Genomic DNA, 23353 nt, shown 5'->3' with positions numbered 1-23353 from the left:
CCTTCACCCACCGGATTTGCAGCAGTGGAAAAGCCTGATCTGTGATGTGCTGGTGAGGACTTGAAACAGACTCATTAGGCTGCTGGTGCCAGCGTGAACCGGTGCCACCTTGTGCAAAATCGCCTTCCTCTTTGCATAGAGGTAACGGACCCAGCTCTTCCACTGCCGGAATGGACTCTGGAGAAAGGCACTCGCTTTTGTAGCAGGAGACGTGTGCAGGACTGTTCATAGCAGCATTCATAGTAACAACTGAATCCTGGAGAGGAATCGATGGCTATGGTATCTGCCTGGGTAGAGCGTGCGGTTTACTTGGTTCATACTATAGAATACTAAACAGCAAGGAAAATGCAAAAGCTGCCGCCCTCAGTGACATATGGCTCCAACATGGTCCTGAGAGAAAGGACTCAAGCAGAGAGTGCGCTAGTCCATTTAAAATTCAAGGATAGACAAAACTCAACCCTCGCACTTGGAGAAGCATCCTTAGGTGGTAAGTCACAGGACAAACGAGGAAGGGAGGAAGGGAGGATCCTGCAATCAGGACAGTGGGTACCTGGAGGGAGGGAGAATTTTGTGACTGGAAAGGAAAATGGGCGTGGGGTCTCCTTCCCTGACCTGGAAGCTGTTTCCTGGGTCTCTGTTTGATCATTTATGGTGCTGTGCATTCGTGTTTATGCTCTTGGCGGAAGTGACACACTGACTTGACTCTCCTACGGTTACGCTTTATCTGACATCCTTCCCTGAGGATTCGGATAGAGGGAAGGGGCTGATATGTGGGGGCTGGCAGAGGGGAGATGAGTGAAGGAGGCAAGCCTTGGCTGTAAGGGAGGGACGGGGTGGAAGAGACGTAAGTGCGGATTTGAGGAAGACCCACATTAAAGTTTACCATCAGCTGTGCTCTGGAGGAGTGGCGAGAGCAGGCCTGGTGGCCATGTGTAAGAGCGGATGACGGTGGCCCGCCGTATGTCAGGTGTCACAGCAGCCTGGGTTGGAGGTGGTATTACCTTCTATTTTACAGGGAAGAACTCGACCCATTGCTTCTGTGCTTGTAAGTGACAGAGCCAGGATTTAAATTTATAGCTTCGTCTCCATTGTCCACATTTTCCGCCAAATATCATAATGGAAATATGTGGGCCTTGAATTCCTTATTTACAAGAATTAACGAGTTAGAATATGTGTAACTCCTGGCCCTGAGATCCACAACCACGTGACCGCGTGGCAGTTTTGTCCGGACCCTAGCAAGGTGCTCAGAGGGCGAGAAGCTATGAGCTGCTCCCCACCAGCTGCCTAACTCCTTGTGAATCTGAAGATCGCCATCTACTTTAAGAAGCTCTGATCATATCCATGTGCTTCCTTGACAACTGCCAGTTGGGACCTGAGGACTAACTAGCACAGATTTCCACAATGAGCGGATGATCTGCCCTGTCTTTCCTTTCAGCCATGGCGACTCGTGACTCCAAGAGTGGAGCCCAAGCTGGAAGCAGAGAGAACACTGAGGAAGGGAAAGTTTGGGGGTGTCAAATCTGGCCCCCGTCAGCCTCTGCTCATCCCCGGCCTCTAGTGTTTGAATTATTTAAATGTGGCGAGACCCCTAAGAACGTAGTTCAGCCCTCTGTTTTGGTAAATGATGGAACGCGAGCCCAGTTCGTCCAGTACTCATGGAGAACGTCCACGGAAGTGAGCAAGGACGGCGGAGAGATTTCCCCCTTCTGGGGGAGAGGGAATGTGTTGATGGCAAGCAGGATATTGCCTTGACAGGGCTTTAGGACCAAAAGCTGCCTTTGAGCTATATCTGGATGCTCTTCATGCCTTGCCCTGCCCCAGAGCTGAATTTTCTTGTTCATGACCTGGAGATTCAGACCCTCCCAGCCCTGTTGATTTGGACCCCTTAGATCTGCACACGGTTTTCCGCTCCGGGTCTTCTCTTGCAGCAGAGATGCTCAAGGAGGATAAAGGATGTGACCGGCAGCCCACCGAGCATCTCTGCGCCGTTCACGCTGGTGAGGGGCAGGTCCACCTGTCTCTGTCCCCACACAGCTGATCTCCATTTATTCTGCAGGAATTTTTCTCTTTTTCTTCTTCTTCTTCTTTTTTTTTTTTTTTTTTTTTTTAAGATTTAAAGACTAACATTGCTGGGGGCTCCAGTAGAGCTTGGAAACAAAGGTCGTTTTCTTCCCCAGGGAGGGTTTTTGCCGCCAGCCTCTTCTCTGTTGTGTGGAAATAGCTTCAGGGGGGTTAATCTCATCTCGCTCTGTAACCGTGCACCCTCGCCAAGAGCTGATTCCTGGCATGAGTACAAAGCAGCTTCAGACATTGGAAGCTGAACCTACAGGCAAGAATTCTGAATATTACAATATCCAAAGAGTCTTCGTATGCAGCTCACTTTGAGGTATGTGTTTGAAGTAAGCTACAGACGTCGAGTTACAGAAAGAGGAGGAGAAATGTCCCCCAGCCTCGGCCACTGATGCCGGCCGGAGATTCCGCCCACGCCCACCCAGCCCTTGAAACCAAGGTCAGTCACAGGGTGATGTTTCATGGGGAAGGAATAGAAATCTCCTTGGTCAACATGACCTAGCCGTGTCACATGTTTCAGGGGTCCTTTCTCACGGTGTAGGAAGCAAAGTCATCTCTTTGTCCTTGTTTATTTCCTGGCAATTTTTATGACACCAAGTATTATCTATTCTTTGATTTTAACTTTTAAAGGCTCTGTATTCCCTGTGACAGGAGAGAGTAAGTCCTTGGCTGTTTCCAGGAGTTTATTCTGCTCATAGGCCTTCTGATTGCTTATCTGAGCAACTTCTAAATCTGGATTTTGGGAGGCCCAGATATAAATGACAGAGGATCTTGGATTAGATTGAACAAACTTTCAACATATTATTTACATTAATTTAACTATGATCCTTACATTCTCCTACTCTGCCCAAAGTTTTGACTTCTACTTGAAGTGGCGGAACTTCGTTTTTCTATGACTATCCTAATAATTTCTGGAAAATTTCACTTTCTGAAGAGGAGCTAAGTGATATTTTCATTTTTCACTAATGAATTTCCCTGGTACTAAGTTAAGGTCCCTGTGTGGCTGAGAAACTTGAAAGAAACATCCAGAACAATTGAATTCCCAAATACTGAACTCAACAACACAGCCGTGGTTGGCTTCTGAGGTCTCTGAAGTATTTCTTTATAAAAATTATTAAAATGCAAGTTCAAAGTTGCTTTGCTTGAATTGGAAAGGTTACCGAGCAGAGGGAACTCATTCTTGCTCTCCCTTCAAGTAGCTTTTTCTTTAGGCTTACCAATTCTCTTTCTGAAAAATGATAGTTATTAAAATAAAATATTGCAGTAGGTATCAGCAAGGAAAGATAAAAACTGAAACTTTAACAAGGAGTAGAGGGTGCACTGAAAACCGAGCCCACACTTGAGATGGTGCGAAACCGGTGACGGATGCTAACTTGGGCTCCAAGCTTCAGTGTAGACTTCACTAACAAAGTGAATTTTTCAGAGAAAAATATAAATTGTATTACCCTATAACACAGACTTTTGTGACAACTTTTGAAGTATTGAGGAAATTCATTTTCCATCCATCATGAGATAACATACTAATTTGATACAGCCAATGCAGGATATGTAAAGTTTCCAATGAAAGTTCCAGATTCTGGAAATTTCTGAAGGTATTGAAGGATACTGAAAATTTTTTAAAAAAATGGAGTCAAATATTCAAGGAAAAGACCTCAGGGTGTGGTTATGATGCTAAAAAAGTCTTCATAGCCTGTTTGACAGTCAGTCTGAGGCCCTCTGAGTGATCCCATTCTGACCAGCACAAGCCAGGAATCAGAATCTCTTATGTGGACTCAGAGGGGCCTTGACCCTTGGCTGGACGATGGCACTGGGCAACTTCTAGCCCCATCCAGCCAGCTTTCTTTCTGTTTTTCTTTTCCTTTTTAATTCAGACTTGTTTTTGAATTATTCAACGAACCAATGGGCAATATTTTGGTGTTATCATTCTTCCCTTCAGGAAAAAATTACTTTTCCAGTATCTGCTTCTTACGTTTTTATTACTATCATCTCTATTGTACTTTACTGTACATTTAATTTGGTGACTAATTTGTCATAAAATTTTAAAGTCATGACTTTAAAAGAGAACTCTATACATTATACTTTTTCATACCTAGGCCACAGATGGTTTTTCTCTCACATTTTCTAATATTTAGTAGTACTATAAAAGAAGTTAAGTGGTCTTTTAGAAGTAAATGGCCTCAGTTTATATAACCCCATTTAAAGAATAATGGGTGTGTTCTTCCAGAGACATTCTATGCACATAAAAACAAGTAGACATATCTTCTTTCATTTTTTTTTAAACAAATAGTACTTCTTTTTACAGCACCCTTTTTTTATGTGAAACTATAATAGTCAAAGATTGAGAAGATTTATGATACTATCAAAAAGTCAAATGACTCTTTTGCAAGAAAGATACAGCTGCATTTTTTATCTTCTCCTGCCATGGAAGGACGTAAAATTTAGACATTAAAGTAGAAAACGGAAGTGTCGAAAACAACAACAGTAAAGTGGATGCTAATGGAAGGTTAATTCAGGGATAATCTCTCAATTTTTGTAAAAGAAAGTTTGTGATTTACAGATTCCTTCCTTTATCATTTTAGAGAAGGAAATTCTTAGATTTGGGACAATCAGCCTGCTCAACTCAGCAATTAATAAATTCAGAACATTCCTTTTATCTGATGCTCGTCTTGCCAGGAATCCCAACTATTTGAAGCCAGAATCACTAGATAAGAAGAAAGGCCCACAGTAAACCCAAAGCGACAGCCCCTCTCTCCTTCCATCGGAACAGATTTAGCTCCACGAGCTCACAGAGCTCACTGGGGGGAAACAAGTCGATTTTCTTTGGTTTCTCCATCCACAGAAAAATAAAATAGCAAAACAGGAGACAGTGCGGTGTCCGAGAGGTGATGATGGCAAGAGGGAGCCTGTAGCAGCTGGACAGAGAGACTAGACTTGGACTCGTTAATATGTAACGACAAAAAAAAGTGATATATATTAATAATAATAATAACCCCGGAGAGCCCAGGGCCAAGACATCTTGTTCAGATCCCTGGTTCCAAATTTCAGTCTGCAAAGGGACTTGGTAACACAGATTCCTGGCCACCCCCGCCCGGGAATTTCTGATTTAATGGGTCTGCAGCAAGGCCAGAGGCCTCATTTTGGACAAGTTTCCAGGTGATGCTGATGCTCCTGGGAGGGGCTGCTCCGAGGACCTCTGGATGTGGTGGAGCCTCCCTCCCCTCAGTGACTCCTGTGTCCATTGCTGGCTGGCTGCCCTCGCCTGTGTGAGCGCCACATCGCGTCTGACTATCCTGGGGTGAGGGACACAGTGCTTGGCCCGGTCTCTCCTCCACGTGACTGGAATGTCCTGCTGGGGTCACATCTTGGTCACACTGGCTCGACCCTGCCTGACAGGAATAAGAGTATTTGGTCCGAGTCCCTCGGGCGTCTGATGGAGGGAGCTGTGCTTTGGGGACATCCCTGGCTGGTGAAAAATCAGGGTGCGGTTGCAGGGGCTCCATGTGGCCCACAGCCTAAGCTCACCGTGGGGGCACCCAGGTCTCAGCAGGTCTCAGCCCTGAGGCCCTCCTGGGACTGGGCGGATGGGCAGTCTTGAGGGGGCCTGCCCTGAGAGCCCCGGCCATTGGCTCTGCAGGCACATGGGCATTTCCACCTCGCCCCAGCCTACAGCTACCCACCGTCCACTGACCAGCATGGCTATAGCTGAGTGGGCTCATCCAGCACAGAGCGACCACTGCTGGTCTCCTGGGCCATCCGGCTCAGAGTTGTCCAGAGGGACAGGGGTGCTGGGCACCGACTCCAGCTGATCCTGCTTTCGCTGCCCAGTAGGTAAGACTGTCTCACTACCTGCCCAGCTCTGCCCACCTTCCCTGGAGATTGTCCCTAGGAGGAGCGTGGCCAGCCTCAGAGGATGGCTCAAGGAGGGACCTGGTCAAAGCCAGGTCAACCAGTCTTCCCCCAGTTTTGGGGGAACAGGACTGCAGAGTACAGGCTCTTTTTGTGTCTGGCTGTGTTGGAGTTTGCTCCTCTCTGCGAAAGCCAGTGAAACCCTGGGGCAGCAGGCTCAGAGAGGTCCAGCAGGACGTGCCCCTGTTCACGAATGGCTCCCTCACCTTCCTCGGCTGGTGGGTGTTGGGGTTCAGCTCATGCCAACGAGGCAGCTGATGTCTACCAAGCCCTGGTCTCTTCCTTAGATGACAACTGCATTTAAGGAGCACAGGTCACACCTTAAGAAAATAGGCTCTCTGTTCTCATAAAAAATGTTCTATTCTTTGCTGTGCTCATCGTAAGAAGGCAAAGGGGCTGGTCAACTCCTTGCAGGCACTCCGGTGGCCAGCGTCCCCCGGGCTGCTCCAGGGACACAGGGGGCTGCGCCTGGACCTCCAGGGAGAACCCTCTGGGGCCGCCTGGGTGCAGTTTGAACGTGCAGAAGATGCTCTGGCCACTTGAGCTTCTCAGAGAAACTGAATGTGGTTCTGAGTCAGCCTCACGGGGAAGGACCTCACCGTCTCTCCAGGAGATTCCACAGCCTCCCGACCTTCTGCCAATGTGGCAGGGAGGCCCAGAGGGGGCTTCATCCTGGGCCCTCAGGGGAGGGGAGGCATTGTTGCAGCGTAGACACCAAGGTCCCTCCACATAGTGTGGGCTGCCAGCTGCTCCAAGGGGCCCACCTTGTGCAAAACCTAGTTAGATTGGCTGACTGCCTGTCCCCAGAGCCTGGAGCGTTTAGAGCCATGTCATGTCCCAGGTGGCACAAGGACCCCTGCAAGGAAGCTTCTTGAGATGCGTCACTTCCTCCAGGTAGGAAACATTCATTGTCTGTGAAGTTTGTCCTTCCAACCACTCATAGGGTCTGGAAGTCTATAGGAAGTGTCTCTATTTCCTGTTTTCATGGCGACTGAGGCATGAGGTTAGACGTGCAGAGGGCTTCCTTTTTCCTTCTCTGATTGTTTTAAAGCCAGTATTCCCCAAAATCTGTGGTCATTCAAGTCACAGTGGATAGAAACCATCACTTACCTAGTGTGAGGTGTCACTTCTTTCTGTTATGCCTGATATATAATGTCACGTATTGTATACATGAAGGATATTCACTAAAGCTGTCCCACACCATCTGCTGATCCCTAGCAGGCGTCCTGGTGGAGTTAGTTTAGAGTCAGATCACCGGGTGCCAGAAAGCACTTCCTGGCTTGTTTGAATGAAGACTAAGACTGATCCAACCCAGGTGCTGATCTTAGAAGGAACACATGTCATTCCCAGCTTTGGGTCCAGCTGGGGAGGGGCCAGGGCAGCGCACCGTTGTGGGGGGCTACACTGGCGGCATTTTGCAGACAGACCGAAGGACGTGTGGATGGTCCATGTTACGCTCTGGACTGTCCGCTTTCTCAACTACTTTGACACAAATGTTAACTGTGTTGGGTCTCCCAACAACCCTGGGAGGGGAACTGGGTAGGCATAATGACATATTGATTTATTAAAATCGAACCCAAGTGCTCCCATTGCGCACATTGGTTCAACTGTATGGTGACCCCAGGACTCTTCCTAGGGCTGGCCTTGAAAGAAGAGTGACATGAGGTTGGCTGGTTTTCAAGAACTCTGACTCCAGCATCGCCTGCCATCCTGGGGGAGCAGGGGGTGGAGGGGGCTCGGCTCCTGGCCCTCTCACCCCCACGGCACCATTTCACGCATGGCCCATCTCCACCTCTGTTCTCCTTTACTGGGCCTGTTCCCAGCTAGGAGTGGATAGAGGGTCTGAAATCAAATAGTGCCACCTGGAACTAGTCAGCGTGTCATTAACCTTCACAGGCCACACTCAGGAGTTTGGACTGTCATCTAGGGCCTGCCACACGCGGACAGCAGACAAAGCTCTGCAGAGGCCAAGATGATCAGAAGGTCTCTGCCTGGGGAGGCATATCCTCATAAACAGAGGATGTGCATAGAATGACAGATGGGGAGTTTGCAGAGGACACTTCTGGGCCTAGGAGGAGGGACCCCAGCATCCTCTGTGCCCATGGATGTGCCCTGCTCCATTGCGCCATAGGCCTGTGCTCTGCCGTCCACTCTGCCATCCTTTCTGTCTAGGACCTCTTCAGCCCTCCACCTTCCTCAGAGGGGCCCGCCCTGATCTCCCAGACTGAGTGAACTCCCCTGAGGGCTAAAAGCACAGACAGGGATCCTGGCTGTGCCACTTACCAACAAGGTGACCTGGGGCCAGACAGGTATCTCTTTTGGTCTCAGTTTCCCCATGTGTCAAATGGGCATAATGGTGGTGCTTCCTTCATCAGGTCGTTGTTGGCATCACGTGACTCAATGTGTGTGAAGTCCTTGGAACAATGACCAACACACAGTAAGAACTGTCTAGATTAGCTATGCGCACAATTGTAATATAATTATTGAATAATTTCTATTTAATGCCTATCTCCCCAAACTAGACTAAGTTTTTGGTTGCCATATCCCTTGCACTGTTCTTCTATAGCACATGATGAATATGTTGAATGAAGGAAGGAATGAGTGAATGAAAGTGGTCATGGAGAAAGGCTGAGGTCCTGCAGGCCCGCAGGAGCCCTGCTGGTGGCGGCACACTTGAACCACTGGCTCTGAGTGGAGACAGCATTGCTCTTTGTTGAGAGCAGGCCCTGTCACAGCTTTTATGCATAAAATATAGAAACATGAAGAGAGAGGCTGCACACGGTGTATGTATAACATGCAGATAGCTGAGCGTCCTGAAGTATTTTAAGTGAACATTGATTGTGTGTCCCTCACACGTTGGTTTCTCTTCAACTTCATTCAACCAGCTTCATTCAGCTCTGGGAGGCACGTGTTCTCTGCACGGCCCATTTACAGATGGGGAACTGAGGTTTGGACAGGTGAGGGGCACCTGGGTCACAGAGCTGGTAGGCAGTGAACTTGTTCTATTGCCCACGTTCTGCCTTCCTCCTACAACACCACCCCTTCTGGTGTTCCTGGTCATTCAGGTCACCTGCATACTGTCCTGACTAGTAGGAGGGCAGAAGCAACCATGGAGCTCCTGAGAGAAGCCCAGTAATTTTTACCCTGGAGGAAGGGCCTAGAAGGGATAAGGAAAACGATATTTAAGTGCAAAGCTTCATGGGATCTCCGCTGTCAGAGAGCCCAGTGTCATCTAGCTTGCTCGAAACTGCAGCCAACAGAAGTGCTTGTCCAGAAGACACGGGAAGAATGCACCCCTCTCTATTTCTGTTCCCCTTTTCTTTCTTTCTTTCTCTCTCTCTCTATCTTTTTTTTTTTTTCCTCTGTAGCAAAGCCACGCGACATTGTAAACCTGCCCTGGACGTGAGGTTCCCAGAAAGGGATAAATCACTGTGGCTTGTTTGGCTGTGTTCTGAAGGAGTCATCAATCCCGCGTGCTGGACAAGTGCTCGCCCGCAGAGAGCTGACCTCATTAAACCTCTCACTCCTCCTCCAGCCGTGCACATCACAGATCTTCCTGTCCTTCCTTGTTTTTAAAGGGCACTTAGGACTTGTGAAAGAATCTTGTCTTAGACCACCAACTCTTTAAGCAAAACACTGTGTCCTCCACTGGGGCTGTTTTGGCAGCAAGTTGGTATTGCTGAGCGAAGCTGGATTTGAACCAAGGCCTTAGAGCTACAAGGCTCAGTAGTTCATTATTCCTCCATTAAACCTTAGACATTCTCCTCACATTGTGTTTCTGTGGTTTCCTCCACCAGAAACACATACGCTAATTGCTAAAAAAGCCACCCTTTTAAGATAGCATTGAAGTGGGATGAGATCTCACAAATGGAGGGAATTCAAATGTGTCCTTTGAAACACGGATCTGTGGAGCAGCGATCAGCAGAGTCTTCCTGTGGACAGTGATTAGATCCTGCAGGTACAGCCGATGAGCCCAGGGTTTGCAAAGCTGTTTACTGTCTTCCAGACCCCCTATTTCTAGACCCCCTTTCTGCACCTACATCTTAGAATCTTGCCTGTTCCAAAATCTTGGGAGTTCTTCAACAAAGCCATATCTCCAGAAAAAAACAATAACGGTTGTTTGTTGTTGTTGTTCTGGATTCGTGGATTCTAGTTTGCATAGTTGCTTTGCCATGTGGACAGTGATGTTCACCTGTTTCCTGCATCCTTGAGGACAGGATGCTACAAGGAGCGCTGGGGCAGGGAGGTTGGGGGAGTCTTTTTGTCCAGGCAATTGGAAGATGAAATAAGTGCCCTTTAGAATCTCCTCCAAATTCTGTGTGGTAGCGTACAGTCAAATGTCCCTTAATGATGGGGATATGTTCTGAGAAGAGCATCAATAGGCAATGTCATCATTGTGTGAGCATCATAGGGTGCATTTACACAAACCTAGATGGTACAGCCTATGACACACTTAGGCTAGATGGTACTAATCTTATGGGACCGTTGTCGTGTATGAGGTTCATCGTTGCCCGAAACGTCCTTATGTGGCACATGACTGTATTTGAATCATGGAGTAGATCATCGAGGGACATTTGGTTCTGTCTTAAAATTATTTCTTGTATATTAACAACAAGATGGAATTATTTTCTTATGGCTTATTTAAGTAAATACTGATTGAATTTAGGGGGGCTGATGAGCAAGCCCTGATGTTGGTTGTGTTGATGCAAATAATCCAGAACTAATCTATAAATGAAAATTGGAGTGAGTTTATTCTGAGTCACATCTGAGGACTAGCTTAGCCCAGTGCCTTCCTTCCTTAAGGAAGGAAGGGCACCAAAGAAGTGGGGTGTACAGACTGCTTATACACCCTCAAAGAGGTTGTTTTATGTGATTGAAATGTCCCTTTTACAATAGTCACGAGATTGCTCTGTTAGCACAGCCATTGATGGACACAGCAGGGTGGCAGGTCTGTTGTCTGGAGCTGGGTGGTCACAGATGAGTGCAGCAGTCAATTCCTAGCCTAGAGAGAGATGCTTATCCTTAAGGAAATGCTAAGATGGGGGAAGTTGCACCTTTATCTTAAGGGCATTTGTTTTTCCCACAGCAAATGCTTAAAGCACATATATAATGCATGCTCAATGGCCATGCCAGACTCTTTTGGAAAAACAAAGTCAGGCCAAATTAGGTTTGCACAAAATGGCTCCCTCATGTACTCCAGTATATCCTGTTGCTTGCCATTTCTATTTGTCCGTTGATTCAGAGAAAGAAGGAAAGCCTGAGGGCGGAGGTGGATAATTTCTAAATGTTGTCTTCAGATCTCAACCTCAAATCGAATTGGGTATCAGTAGCTCGTATTCTTCAGTCCTTAGCTTACAAAATATTATCTTAGTTCAGGGGAAGAGCTCTCTCGTGGGGGGCATCTAATTATTATTTAGGATATTTACATTGTTAAAAAACAAAATACACAACTGAGTAAATCGAGGATCTAATGGGCTTTATGAAAGGATTCATGAATCTGGCAGCACCCCACCTAGCAGACAGGAGGGTGGTCTGAGGAGCTGTACAAAATGGAAGCTTTTCAAAAGCAGAAGTGGGGGGGTGGGGGGGAAGGAAATTATTAGCAAAAGAAAAGAAAGAATTACTTCAGCCTGGACATGGGGGAAGGAAATGGCAGGGGTTTCATCAGGCAGATTTTCTCAGTAGACTATTCAGGAAATTGCAGATTGACTGTTAAAAAGGTCACATTCCTGGGATGGGTTGAAACTGTAATTAAATCTTAGTTTGCTGTCGTGGGGGCAAGGACTCCATTTTGGGCCTGTTACTTCTTTTTAAACGACATTTAGCTCAGAATATTAAAACCTACATAGCTATATTCAGAAATACTTCCGAAATACTATCATTTCCAGTCAAAAGTAGAAAACCATTTTTTGACTCATGGCAGGAACACATGATTAAAATAAACTAATGACTAAGAAACGTAAGCTCTTTAAGAAATCCAGACTCAAAAAGAGATGATACAAGAGGGAGAAACAAGAAAAGTAGGATTCGGAACATTTTATGAGAGGCCACACAATGAGGCCCATTTCATATCCCAGGGAATTCTTACCAGCAGTAAAATCCTGTGTTTTGACGCCTGGAAATGATGTAACATTTCACCGATGGTAACGCAACAGCTGGGAATGACCAACAGCTGCTTTAGGGAGCGCCTAAAATGGACAAATAGATGAATGGGGAGAATCGTGGTCCTTCTCATCCACAGAAAGAAGTAAACTTCCAAAAGCACGTTATTCAGTGATTTTGTAGACACACAGCCGGGAGGAATGGGTGTGTCTCCTCCCGTGCTGGAAGCAGTGTGGAAATATTTGGAGCAGAGACCACGGAACAGTCCTATGAGAAACCCACTCCGCTTTCCTGGGGTCGGCACTGCTGGATACAGCTCCAGTGTGTTTGTATTTTGTTCCTTTAGGTGAATCCGCTGACTTGAATTTGGGTAAGTGTCTGGGAACCTGTCACCTGAATGTGATTTACATCAGTATCTCCAGAGAATGAGTGGTACCCACAAGGCTATATCATCTTCTCTGTCCTTCAGCATCCTTTCCTCCAATAAGTCGTTACCTCCTGCAGCACTGTTATGTTTCTAAGAGACAGATAAACATTCTCAAAACATCTCAAGTTTATTCGTTAGTATAAATGTTGGTCTATGTTTCAATGTCATATTCAAAATCGAAACAACAATGGATGTCAAGTTCTATGTCATGAGCTGTATTTGCTAACAAGTATTACCTCGCATGTGACTTTGGTAATTCTAAGTGAATCCTGAGTGGAAATATTCTAAACTGAATCGGCAGATAAATTCTAAATTACTTCTGAACAGAACTTTTTTGTCTTCCTTTGAGTAGGTGTAATAATGATGAGGAAAATGTTGGTACCTCTAGCAGTTTCAATCTAATGGGGAAGAAAGAACCATACCTCATATTTGTAACACAGATATTTCCTGTGCTCCTTTACAAAAAGGTGGTTCCTCAATTTTCTTTTCTATAAATTGGTATCAAGCTCACCTAGGGTTTTTAATTATGTTTAGTTGCACAACTTTTTATAATTTTAAAAAACATTGGCTTTTTCAATTCTAATTCACTCTACTGCCCCAACATGGGATATATATTAAGAAGGTTAATATGACATTTTTCTGATGAAGAAACTGCAATATATTGTACAGTAAAGGGTCTTATGTACGTGTTCAATTAATTAGTACCGAGAAGTAAGACTAGGCTTACCTTTCGTAGTCTAGAGCTTGTGACTTCAGACGACAGTATCACACCAGGGCACTAGATAGCTTATATAATTTAACTAGAAAATGACAAAGCACTGTGAATTAATCAAAACAGAGTAAAATATTTCTGTAACAATTATTGATAACCCTTTGGAATGAACAAGGAATAATTTCTTTCCTTATTTTCCCCTTTTAGGTTCTGTAAATGAGAAATTACCCCAACGTGAAGGCACAGGAAAAACAGGTAACTATCTTAAAATGAATTTTTGTGATGATCTGTTAAAGCTAATCCAATGGGTGCCTTAAAATAACTTCTCAAGTTATAATTTAAACGTATACTAGAGATGATAATGAGAGCTGGGGTGATTTGTTAATTATTTATTCATTCAACAAATGTTTATTCAACCCTTAAGATTGGTGGTGCTGGGCGTGCCATCTGCCCACCTGTGTCCCCATAAGGGCATCTCAGACTTGGCTTGTGCTGGGACCACCTGTAGATCTTGTTAGGTTCCACCCACCTGTGGAGGGGACTTCAGCTTTACGTGTAATCCCAAAGCATAGCAATCGTTGAGGACCACTAATAAAGATGTCTCAACTCTTCCCCATAAGAAAGAGCAACGTCTTTTCCCACCTATGACAGTCAATTCCCCGGGGTTGGTACTAACAAGAACCAGATAGAACAGTTAAACATTTCCTTTGGAACCACTTCGTGGCATCCGGGCTCTTCTCATCTCTCTGCTCTGCCATGAGTCTCATTCTGTCCCTGAGCCCCTTCCTCAGCGATCACCCTTTTGACCTCATTACACGTTTTCTATTTTTATCCTATATCAACCTTTAAAGTCAGAAGTCATTTCCAAAATGAAATCAAACAAATGTTTTAGTACCAAAATCTTAGGCATTTTTTTTTTTTGAGTATAGGAGCCAGTAATAAAGAAAAATGGTAAAAAAAACAAATAGAACTGAGTTTTATTCAACCTAATTCTATTAAGTATGTACTGAAACCACGATGGGCCCTGCCCCAGCCTTGGAAAGATGGTAGAGTCTTCTTGTTTTAAGATAAAGACCTGGGATAGGCATGAGCCAGCAGACGAGGCTCTGTCAACTGTGTAGAGAGCACTCAGTGGGGGTTTACAGGAGGTAGGAGTCAACCGAGTGGCTTCGTGGAAGAGGAAGTATTTGACTGGGCCAAAGATTGAGTGCTAAGGTTGGGACAGCTCTAATGTTGAACAGAAAGCCTCATAGTTGAGGAAAATGGCCCATTTTCTAAGTAGAAGAAAATGACAGGCAGGTATAGTCAGCATACTGACTGGAGAGAGGGTTTATCTTTGGAGGGGAATGAGCTAAAATTGCACAGAATGTTAGAAAAAGCTGCTTGGATTTGAGTCTATAAGACATTGGGGTGAGCATAGCAACACTTTTTAGAGAAGAGGAAGTGACAATATTCATGATTAGAGAAATCGATCAGATGCTGAAGGGGAGGAGGAGATGGAAGGAAATACTATTTCAGAGGGAGCGCCCTCATCCTACTCATTGCGATGTCTGTTGAATCCACTGTAAAAATTAAAGAAAAAAAGTCCCCAGGAATCAGCCTGCAGGCACAGAAAGGAATGCAAGGCAAGCATATTCCTTCTGCTGAAGCCCCTTGATCCACGTGCATGTAACGGAGGAAATACCTGAACTTAAGCAACAAAGCTGGCTTATGGGTGAAAACGAGACATTTAACAAACTCTAGTAGAGGGAAAATGAAAAGCGCGCAGCTCTCCACGGCGGCGTGTCCTTTTCTCAGGGCTGAGTTCAGTAGGTGCCGCTGGGTTTGTTATTTGGGGACAGAACTATTCAAGGGACCAGGGCATGGGCAGTGGCGTGAGGAGCATCACGCTGATGGAGGACAGATGGCCAGAAACAGAAAACAGAAGAGGCAGTGGTGCTGAAAGGAGGGGTAGGAGGGAGGGCGGGATGGGGGCCCACGATCATCATCATCCTCTCAATGATGCCCCTCGCTTGCCTGCCACCTTGGTTAAGCAGCTGAGTTCTCAGTCTGGCACGGACCCAGTTATTTGGGAACAGGCTGGTGGCCCCAAAGTGGTGACCTGCTGAGACCTCAGCAAAAATGCGCAGCACTAACAATGCATTTCATTGTTGTCATTCCAAAAGACTTTTAAATATGCTCTTTAGAGACTTTTTCTCAGTTTGTTCTTTTAAGAGTTTCAAGTATGTTGAATATGTTCCCCGTTTGATTTAGTTTCTTGGAAGAAGTTGACAAACTATGCAATAGCGAAATACTGTCAGTTTGTGGTTACTATCCATATTAGACTTGGACATCTCCAATAAATGATGTTACATTTTGTCAATGTTTTGACAAATAGCGAACTTTTTTCAAGAGATTGTTCCAAGTTAAAGACTTTTTTAAAACTTCTTTTTGGTTTTCCCCTGAAAAGAGCTTACGAGAAACCTCATTTTTATTCTTCAGACAGCTGGGAAAGTATGAATCACAGATGACTAGATAAACCTGCGGCTGTCCTTTATCTCCAACATGGTTTATTGTATTTTGGCCCTGAAATTGTTATATAACAAAATCGCATGAGTGAGCTTGAGTGAAAAAAAACTAGGCTGGTTCTTGGGAGCGCCCACAAAGCGCCTTGTAATCGCATCCCGGTTGGGGCCCCACTTGTCTGGAGCAGGACGTTTAGAAACTCAGTCACTATGTTGTCCTGCTGTGTCTCAGAACTCTTTAAAAACTTATATTTTACCGGGGAACCCAAAGTGTGTTTTTCAACCAAATAAAGATAACTCATTTTGGATGTATGTCTGCAATGAAATGATGCAGAGTCTTTTCAGAATCCACACTCTCTTTTCCTCCAGTCTCTGACAATTTCACTTCTGTCCCCTCCACCCCATCCCTGCCCTGCTCCCCTTTCCCCCCACCAACCTCAGTCTCTCAGATGTGTCATTCTACTGCACAAGTGCACAGAGAGGGTCTGAAGGTGTGTAGAGATGCACAGAGCAGCAGTTCACTGCAGGATTCTTTCCGCTCAGGAAAGCAGGGCCCTGTCAAGTATAGCTGCTTTTCCCTCACCCCACACCCACCCCTGCTCATCTCTCTCTTCCTCTGTCAACTCGCTGACTCTTATGCCCTGAGTCTCCATTCCTTCTGCTACATTTCTTTGCTCATGTTATTTCTATCTCTCCCTCCTCCCTCCTGTGTATTCCTATGGGCTCTGAAGCTTTAGACCCACACCTGACACTGCCCTCAGGGAACGTTGTTCTGAGCCTTGAGTAGCATTTTAAAGCAGCAGCTCACTAGAACATCCCCGTGTTGTTTTAGGCAAGCCCCTGCCTCAGTGTCCACTGTTACATGGGTCCTGGGTTGTGGTTTGGATTGATCGGTGGGGGCTGTTTGCAAATCCTTAGCATCCATCCTGTATGCACACTTACTTAACTTACTCTCATAATTGTAGTCTCCTTGCAAATCTTTTCCGTTCTGAATTCAGATGATGCCTCAGCTCCCGCGTTGGAGACTCAGCCTCAAGGAGATGAAGAAGGTGAGCCCGGGGCAAAATAGGGTCTTACGGGGGGGGGAATAGAGCAAGGGTGGTCACGGACCTGGGAAGTGGAATGAAGTCATCTTGTTAGAACCGCACCCAAAATGGACGGGATTTGGCCACTTCCAACTTTGGCGGGGCACCCACTACCTTTCCCCATGGCTTTGAAGCAAGGATTTTCAATGTGGCCATGGTGCTTCCATACGGCACAATGCAAAGGCCTTTCTTTTAAGTCAAAATCTATGAGTTGAAATTTTATGATTGGCTAATAGAAAATATATATTTCAAAAGGGTGCAATAGAATATGCCGTTTCCGCTGTTCACTTTCACATCTTTCGCATCATGTGTTCACCACAATGTGCTGCACCAGCTGAGCTTTGTAAAGTACCACGTGTGAAAGATGTTTCTCGGGTCGGCTTCAGGGTGGTTCTCAGGCCCAGAGCGTGACCGATCCACACTGTAAAAAAAATCTTATTAGACAAGATTACTGAAAAAAAGTCTTATTCCTGGTGTTTTAGGCAAAAGTTCTATTTTACATCTTGCACGTTGTGCTGAATCTTTCAGCTGAGTGAAAACCCTGTAGATTGCATGAATCTCTCTCTTTACCACATAAGGACATGTTTCTGTATATTCATCTTTTTGCTAAAATCCTTTTCTTTCAAGTGGTGCCTGTCTGGATTCATATAGCTTTTATTTACACTTATGGATGAAGACAGAAAGTAAAAGATTATGCTAAAAACTTTTATAAATGTATATTATTATTTCCATATGTCTCATGCACATAATCATTTTAACTGTTTCTTTAAAAATGTGAGATATGTATTTATTTATTAACTTTTTTTTGGCTACCTGCTGACATGTTTAATAGAGACACTGTGTTTTTATGATGAATTAAAAACAATTATGATTTTATTTTGCTTTATTAGATATTGCCTCACGTTACCCTACGCTTTGGACTGAACAAGTTAAAAGTCGACAGAACAAAACTAATAAGAATTCAGGTAAAAATGGGCCCAATGTCACTTTGTAAGGAGCTATTTAATAGATCTAGAAAGTGGCTTGTTTTCTTGAAGTTAAGTGTATAGTCCATCTTTTTCCTTGCTTACCAATGAGTCGTGCAAATAATTCTTATGACTTGACCACGAAAATATTGTTCGAATTTTAGTGTTTTTGTTAATTTTTTTTAAGTTCTTTAAAAGGTTTCTCTGTATATGCCAAGCAAACTATAGTTTTAGGCTAAAAAATGGAAATATTTGGAAACGAGTATTTGCTTTTGACCTACTTTCAGAGATGTCAAAACACACGGCTAATTTAGTTCAAAATCCTCGAAACTGTGTGGATTGCGTTTGCTACAAAAGAGCCTTTGACAGACCTTTACCCTCTAAAATGGACTGTTTTAACATTTTGTGGACAGGTAATGGGTCCCTTCATCTCTGGTTAGTGCCTTTCACAGGTTCCATGAAAACTGATTCTGTAATTTTCATTCACTCTGTCGGTTGATGGCGAGTGTGCTTCCTCTGGCCTTTTCAAATGAAGTTTTTCATAAACTCTTGTTGGAAGAAAGCAGTCATTCTAGGTTTAAAGTATTCAGCTGCTGAGGGAGCACAGGCTCAGTAAAAACATGAATTTTCTGTGATGGACCTCGAGTGAAAAAATTGCCAACATTCACAAAGGCAGCCTCAGCGTTCGAGCTTTGTTCCCTGTGGTTACGTGTTTCCCTTCAAAGTGCATTTTTAATATTAGTTTGCGCATAAACATCAAAGTTTATCAATGCTCTGGCTGCTAAGAATGGTTTGGTTCTCTTTCCAACCACCTATGCCCCTTACATACACACCTCACAAAGGAGCCTTGATGGAAAGTGCCTTAGTCTTGGTATTTTGCTGGCTACTGGAAGCCCCGCCACAGGCTCTATATGGTGGAAATGTTCACTGATTTACAACTGCAAAGGCACCAGGAAGAATGAGCCATGAAGGTGCAACAGGAGGGTGCGATGGAAGAGGCCAGATACATCCTTCCTGCCTGGTTTCTTCCCCGTGATGGTCCTTACTCACCACCTCCAACTCCAGTATCTTTACTGCTCGGCTTCATCTTGTGACTGCCGAGAACGCCTTGGCTGCCCCTCCTGTTGGGCTGAGATAAGAAAAAGAAAAATTCCTATGACTATCAGATACATGTGTACAAATGGCAGGGAAATTTAAAACATATTTATAGAATTTGCAAAATCTTTTTCTCAGAAATTATTGTTGTGGATGTTTTCCTATTGCATAAAAATAGTAACCTGAAGGCTTCTCTTGTGAACTTTAGAAACTGAGTTAGTTTTGTTCAGTCTTGTCACTGTGTTTCCAAAAGTCATTTGATTTGTTCTGTACCAGGTAGATTAGGGCATGGGAAATTAATTAAAACTTTTATGTTTCAGATTTACTGGTGCATCTTGAAAGCTTCTTGTGGGAGAAGCAATGTGGCAGTACCTAAACTAAATTTAAGAAACTAATATAAAATTATTGTAAACAATGTCACTGGAAATGTGCATCTTTTCAAAAGCAATTTTAATGGTCAGTAGGCAACTATTTCAGGTTTTGAGGGTAAGTTCCATATAAGCTCATGGAACAAGCACATTTTTGTGTTTCACCCATCACTTGCTGTTACCAGGTTTTCAGGTCTTTAAATGACCTGTCAATTATAATTAACCAATAACGACAGTGCAGGCTTTCACTATTTAGTGGGACTGAAAATAATGTTTCAGGAAATTCCGGTTTACATAAGTTACCCTACACTATAATTTGATTTAAATCAGCCTAAATGGATAAAACATAAAAAGATGACATTCAGTTGATTTATAGACATGGGACGTGAAATTACCGGATTATGTTTGTGTTTAATATCAGTTGTTCAGACGCCTGTCCTTTCTGAGGGTCTGAAGAAAGTGAGGCCTCACTGGTATTTTAAGATATTAAAAATACTATTTAATTTATTAAGTCTAACAACAAAATGGCAAAATGCATGGGTTTACGTCATGACTACTGTTGTCACTGAGATTTCAAAATCTTGAAGAGATAGTTGTGTTTAATCCTTATTTAACTTTTATTTTTAAAAGATGCTTTTACTAATAATCTTTTTTTGGTAGAAGTAGACACATTTATTGAACAAAACATAAATAATTTGTGACATTTTTTATTGTGTATTTTAAATTTTTACCTTGTTTTTCAGTGCATCTTCGTGTTCTTTTACAGAAGAGGCCAAACTGAGACTGCTTTGCTTTTTTTCCCTGATGTTTACTTATATCAGTTAAAAGTAGTATTTTTTACCAATGAGTTTGTGTTAAAATAATATATTATTACTTTTGTTATCAAATACATGGCATATGTTGGCCAAGCATAATGAGTGCATCTCATGTGGATGTGGTCACATATGCTTTGGAGCATATAGCAATAGTAGTTTTTTTAGAAGGAAACATTCTTTCACAAGAAAATAAAGTACTCCTTGTCTATGAGAATTTACACCTTGTAGGCACTCAAAAATGTTTACTTGTTAAGTTAATAAAAAGTTTTATTATTACATGTTCCATTGGCACTCTGATGGCATCACTGCTTCTTCTTTTCCTAAAACAAACTAAATGAAACAAAAAATAAACAAATAGATAGCTAGAAAAGACGGTTAACTAAATACCATTGCAGTTTGACTACTAGACTTTTATTAATTGAAATTCAATGTAAATATAAATGAAATATTTTCCTATTGTTTCACTGAGCAAGAAGAGCATCACTTCCATTACATAGGTCTATATATATTAAATAAATGAGTGAATCTGAAATTGCATTTTACTTAAGAATGTATTACTCAATGTTTCCTATCAATATATAATTGTGTCAATTTATTTCTTGACTTTTTAAAGACATCTTATTATATTCAATTTTATTATTCTACTCATAGAAGATATAAAAATTGGTTACAAAATTTTACCAGATGAGAAGTTTTGTAACATATTGTCTTTTAATCATATAAAATTCATTCATATATCTGTTTATTAAACCAATACTTTTTCCCTGTGGTACATTAAATGCTTCTTAGATTTTTGCCTGATTTCCTTTAAAATCAATCTAGAGTATTAACGAAGAGACTGCGATGTGATGTTTTTTTGTTAGTTGAATAAGCTATTAACACCATCACAAAATCACAAGGGCTGATCACGAATTACAGATATCAGTGTGTTTAGGATTCCGCAGCCCTTGAATAAAACGAATTTCTATAGAGTGAAAGCATAAAATGGTACCACTTTAAAACAAATTGAGAGGATCTCACCTGTAGGTCAAGGAGATACTGAGGCTTGTGTCACAGTGTCTTCATGGCACTGTTTGCAGTCACTCACCTTGCTAATGTGACTTATGGAGAGGGGAGCCCAGAAAGAATGAGGAGAAGTATAATTAATGTAAGGCTAACTTTGCAAAATTTTGGTAGAAAGATTATTCTGTGGGATACATTACTTGAAAAATCATCCTTAAGCTGATTGTGTTCATATTTATGTCTGCGTGATTTTTCTTTCAGGCTTTATTATTTTTTACTTAACAAGAATGAGAAACAGATTATTGTCCAACTATTTTCAAGTGCCATAATCTTTACAAAAACTAAGAACCAGATTATAGCCATCGTATTAATTTTTCCTCTGAATATACTGATCTGTTAAATTCATGCCTAAAAAACTTGTCTTAATTTCTATCCGTTAATTAGTGTTTTGGGGGATCTTATTCTGGGTCTGTTATCATACCTGACACTGAACAAAATGTGGAAGGAGTGAAGGATAGGTGTCTGAACTAAGAAACTTCTGTGAAAATATTTTTGTACTAGGAAACAAAAAGTCACTATTGTTTGAAATATGGGGCACTAATTAGGACCAAAAAAGGAGTTTGGGGAAGAGAGGGTGAAACAAGGATAGATTTAAATGGATGTAAATCATGCAATTTTAGAGCTAGAATGGATCCTAAAGATAATTTAGCCCAGCCTCATCATTTTCCAGATTAAAAGAAAAAGAAAACAAAATCCTGAAGCTTAGAGAAGTTGAGAGGCTTCTTCATTGTCACAGGGCCATGTAGTGACTCAGTGCTATTTCTGATTTCTCAAAGTTATCGGTTAGGTTTCATGCAGAAGCCCAGGTTTCAGAATTGCCTTGCATAACCAATAGGATTAATGGGAAGTCACAGAGTCCACCTTACCCAACCCATTTAATTTAACAATTGAAGAAACAAGTGTCAAGAGAGGCAACAAGACTCGCTCAAGGAAGCGCAGGTGTCTACGTATTTAAAAACGTTCTGTTCCTTAAGAAGAAGGCAAGTTGCAAAGGCATAAACCTCCAACGGAGACCATTCCCAGTTATCCGAGAGCCTCACTCATGGGATAAACTCTCATAAAGTTGAAAGGACTTCTCATTACGTGCTTTACACCTGGACTGGAGTCCAAAGGATCGATTCTTCTGGGCAGTTATTTCTAGTTATTGCATTTCTAGTGTGCGTGTTCCTCATCAAAGCTTAACTTTGGACATCACTCTCCTACTTTCTCTAATTGCACCTCCAGGCCTAGACTTTTTCCTCTGGGAACACACAGGGCTTCCAGCTGCCCTCCCTAATCCCTACCACTTACTCCTTCTCAACTCATCCTTCTTGCCCTCTGTGCCACTCATGCGCCCTGTGCTCCATCCGAGGATGACCCTCGCCTTCAAAATCCTCCATACCTTGCAACATCGGTGCCGCGTCACAACTCTTCTGTCATGTCCAGCCACGGGTCTGGGTTCCTTATAACGTTTAATAACAAATTTGGTCTCTTTTTTTTGTTTGTAGAACGTATTCATAAGCTTTCCCTTTCGTCCTCCGAACAACCTGTCATGAAATGGTATTCCGGCTGAGGTTAGAGGGCATCCCACCGGCCTCCTGCCCGCGGCTTCTGTAGGAGCGTATGTAGATGCAGTGATGGCCCCTTGAATATATACACGGTTTGTGGGGAGATGAGGTATTTTGCCACGTGACTCTTTTAACCTAGAAATACCGTCTTCCTTGCTTCAGCATCAGTGTTATTTACCTCAGACCTCCTTCTGAAAATATTTTTACCAAAGTAAATAAAATTTTAACACTGCGAAGAAAGAGATTGCCATCAAAACCTTTTCTTTATTAACAAAGAAAATGATTGCAATTAATTTAGCAGTTAATAAACATTATCTCCCCTCCCCCCCACTCTTCAGTGTCATATTTGGCCTCACAACATCTGAGCATCCACTTTGACACCAAATGGAATTCTTTCTCCCTCTAAGGGGCTCTCCTGGTGAGAGTGATGCATCCGCATCGGAAGCTTAGGGAGAGGGGACAGACTTCTGAACACCTCCCGCTTTTTCCTTCCTTATTGTGGAATAGCAGTGATGATACTAAGAAGTGTTAACGTTTCTTGTGCGTACTCTGTGCTAAGTACCTTCCGTGCCTCATCCCACTGCCTTACTGAGCCCTCCTAACAAACCGGTGAGGTGGGTGCAGCTCCTGGTTGTGCTCCCTAGAGGAGGCGGATGAAGGTTATCATGACTTACAGATGACACAGGAAGCCATCT

The 23353-nt window shown here is 43.3% G+C and overlaps 1 protein-coding gene across 4 annotated transcripts in view; it reads left to right on the top strand.

The window, feature by feature from the left end:
* Nucleotides 1-23353, top strand: part of SMOC2 (SPARC related modular calcium binding 2) — a 170274-nt gene that overhangs the window by 62071 nt on the left and 84850 nt on the right. For 2 of the 4 annotated variants that reach the window (XM_014843198.3, XM_044761224.2), the window contains exons 5-7: nt 13425-13472; nt 16687-16770; nt 17697-17771. In XM_014843198.3, coding sequence (XP_014698684.3) covers nt 13425-13472; nt 16687-16770; nt 17697-17771 — 207 coding nt within the window. The remainder of the gene's footprint in view (nt 1-13424; nt 13473-16686; nt 16771-17696; nt 17772-23353) is intronic. The other 2 variants (XM_014843199.3, XM_070515110.1) reach the window with 1 other exon arrangement.

Source organism: Equus asinus, chromosome 1, assembly GCF_041296235.1.
Source record: "Equus asinus isolate D_3611 breed Donkey chromosome 1, EquAss-T2T_v2, whole genome shotgun sequence".
NCBI classification, from domain to species: Eukaryota; Metazoa; Chordata; class Mammalia; order Perissodactyla; family Equidae; genus Equus; species Equus asinus.
The sequence above is the reverse complement of the archived record's forward strand: the minus strand, read 5'-3'. Positions and strand labels throughout refer to the sequence as shown.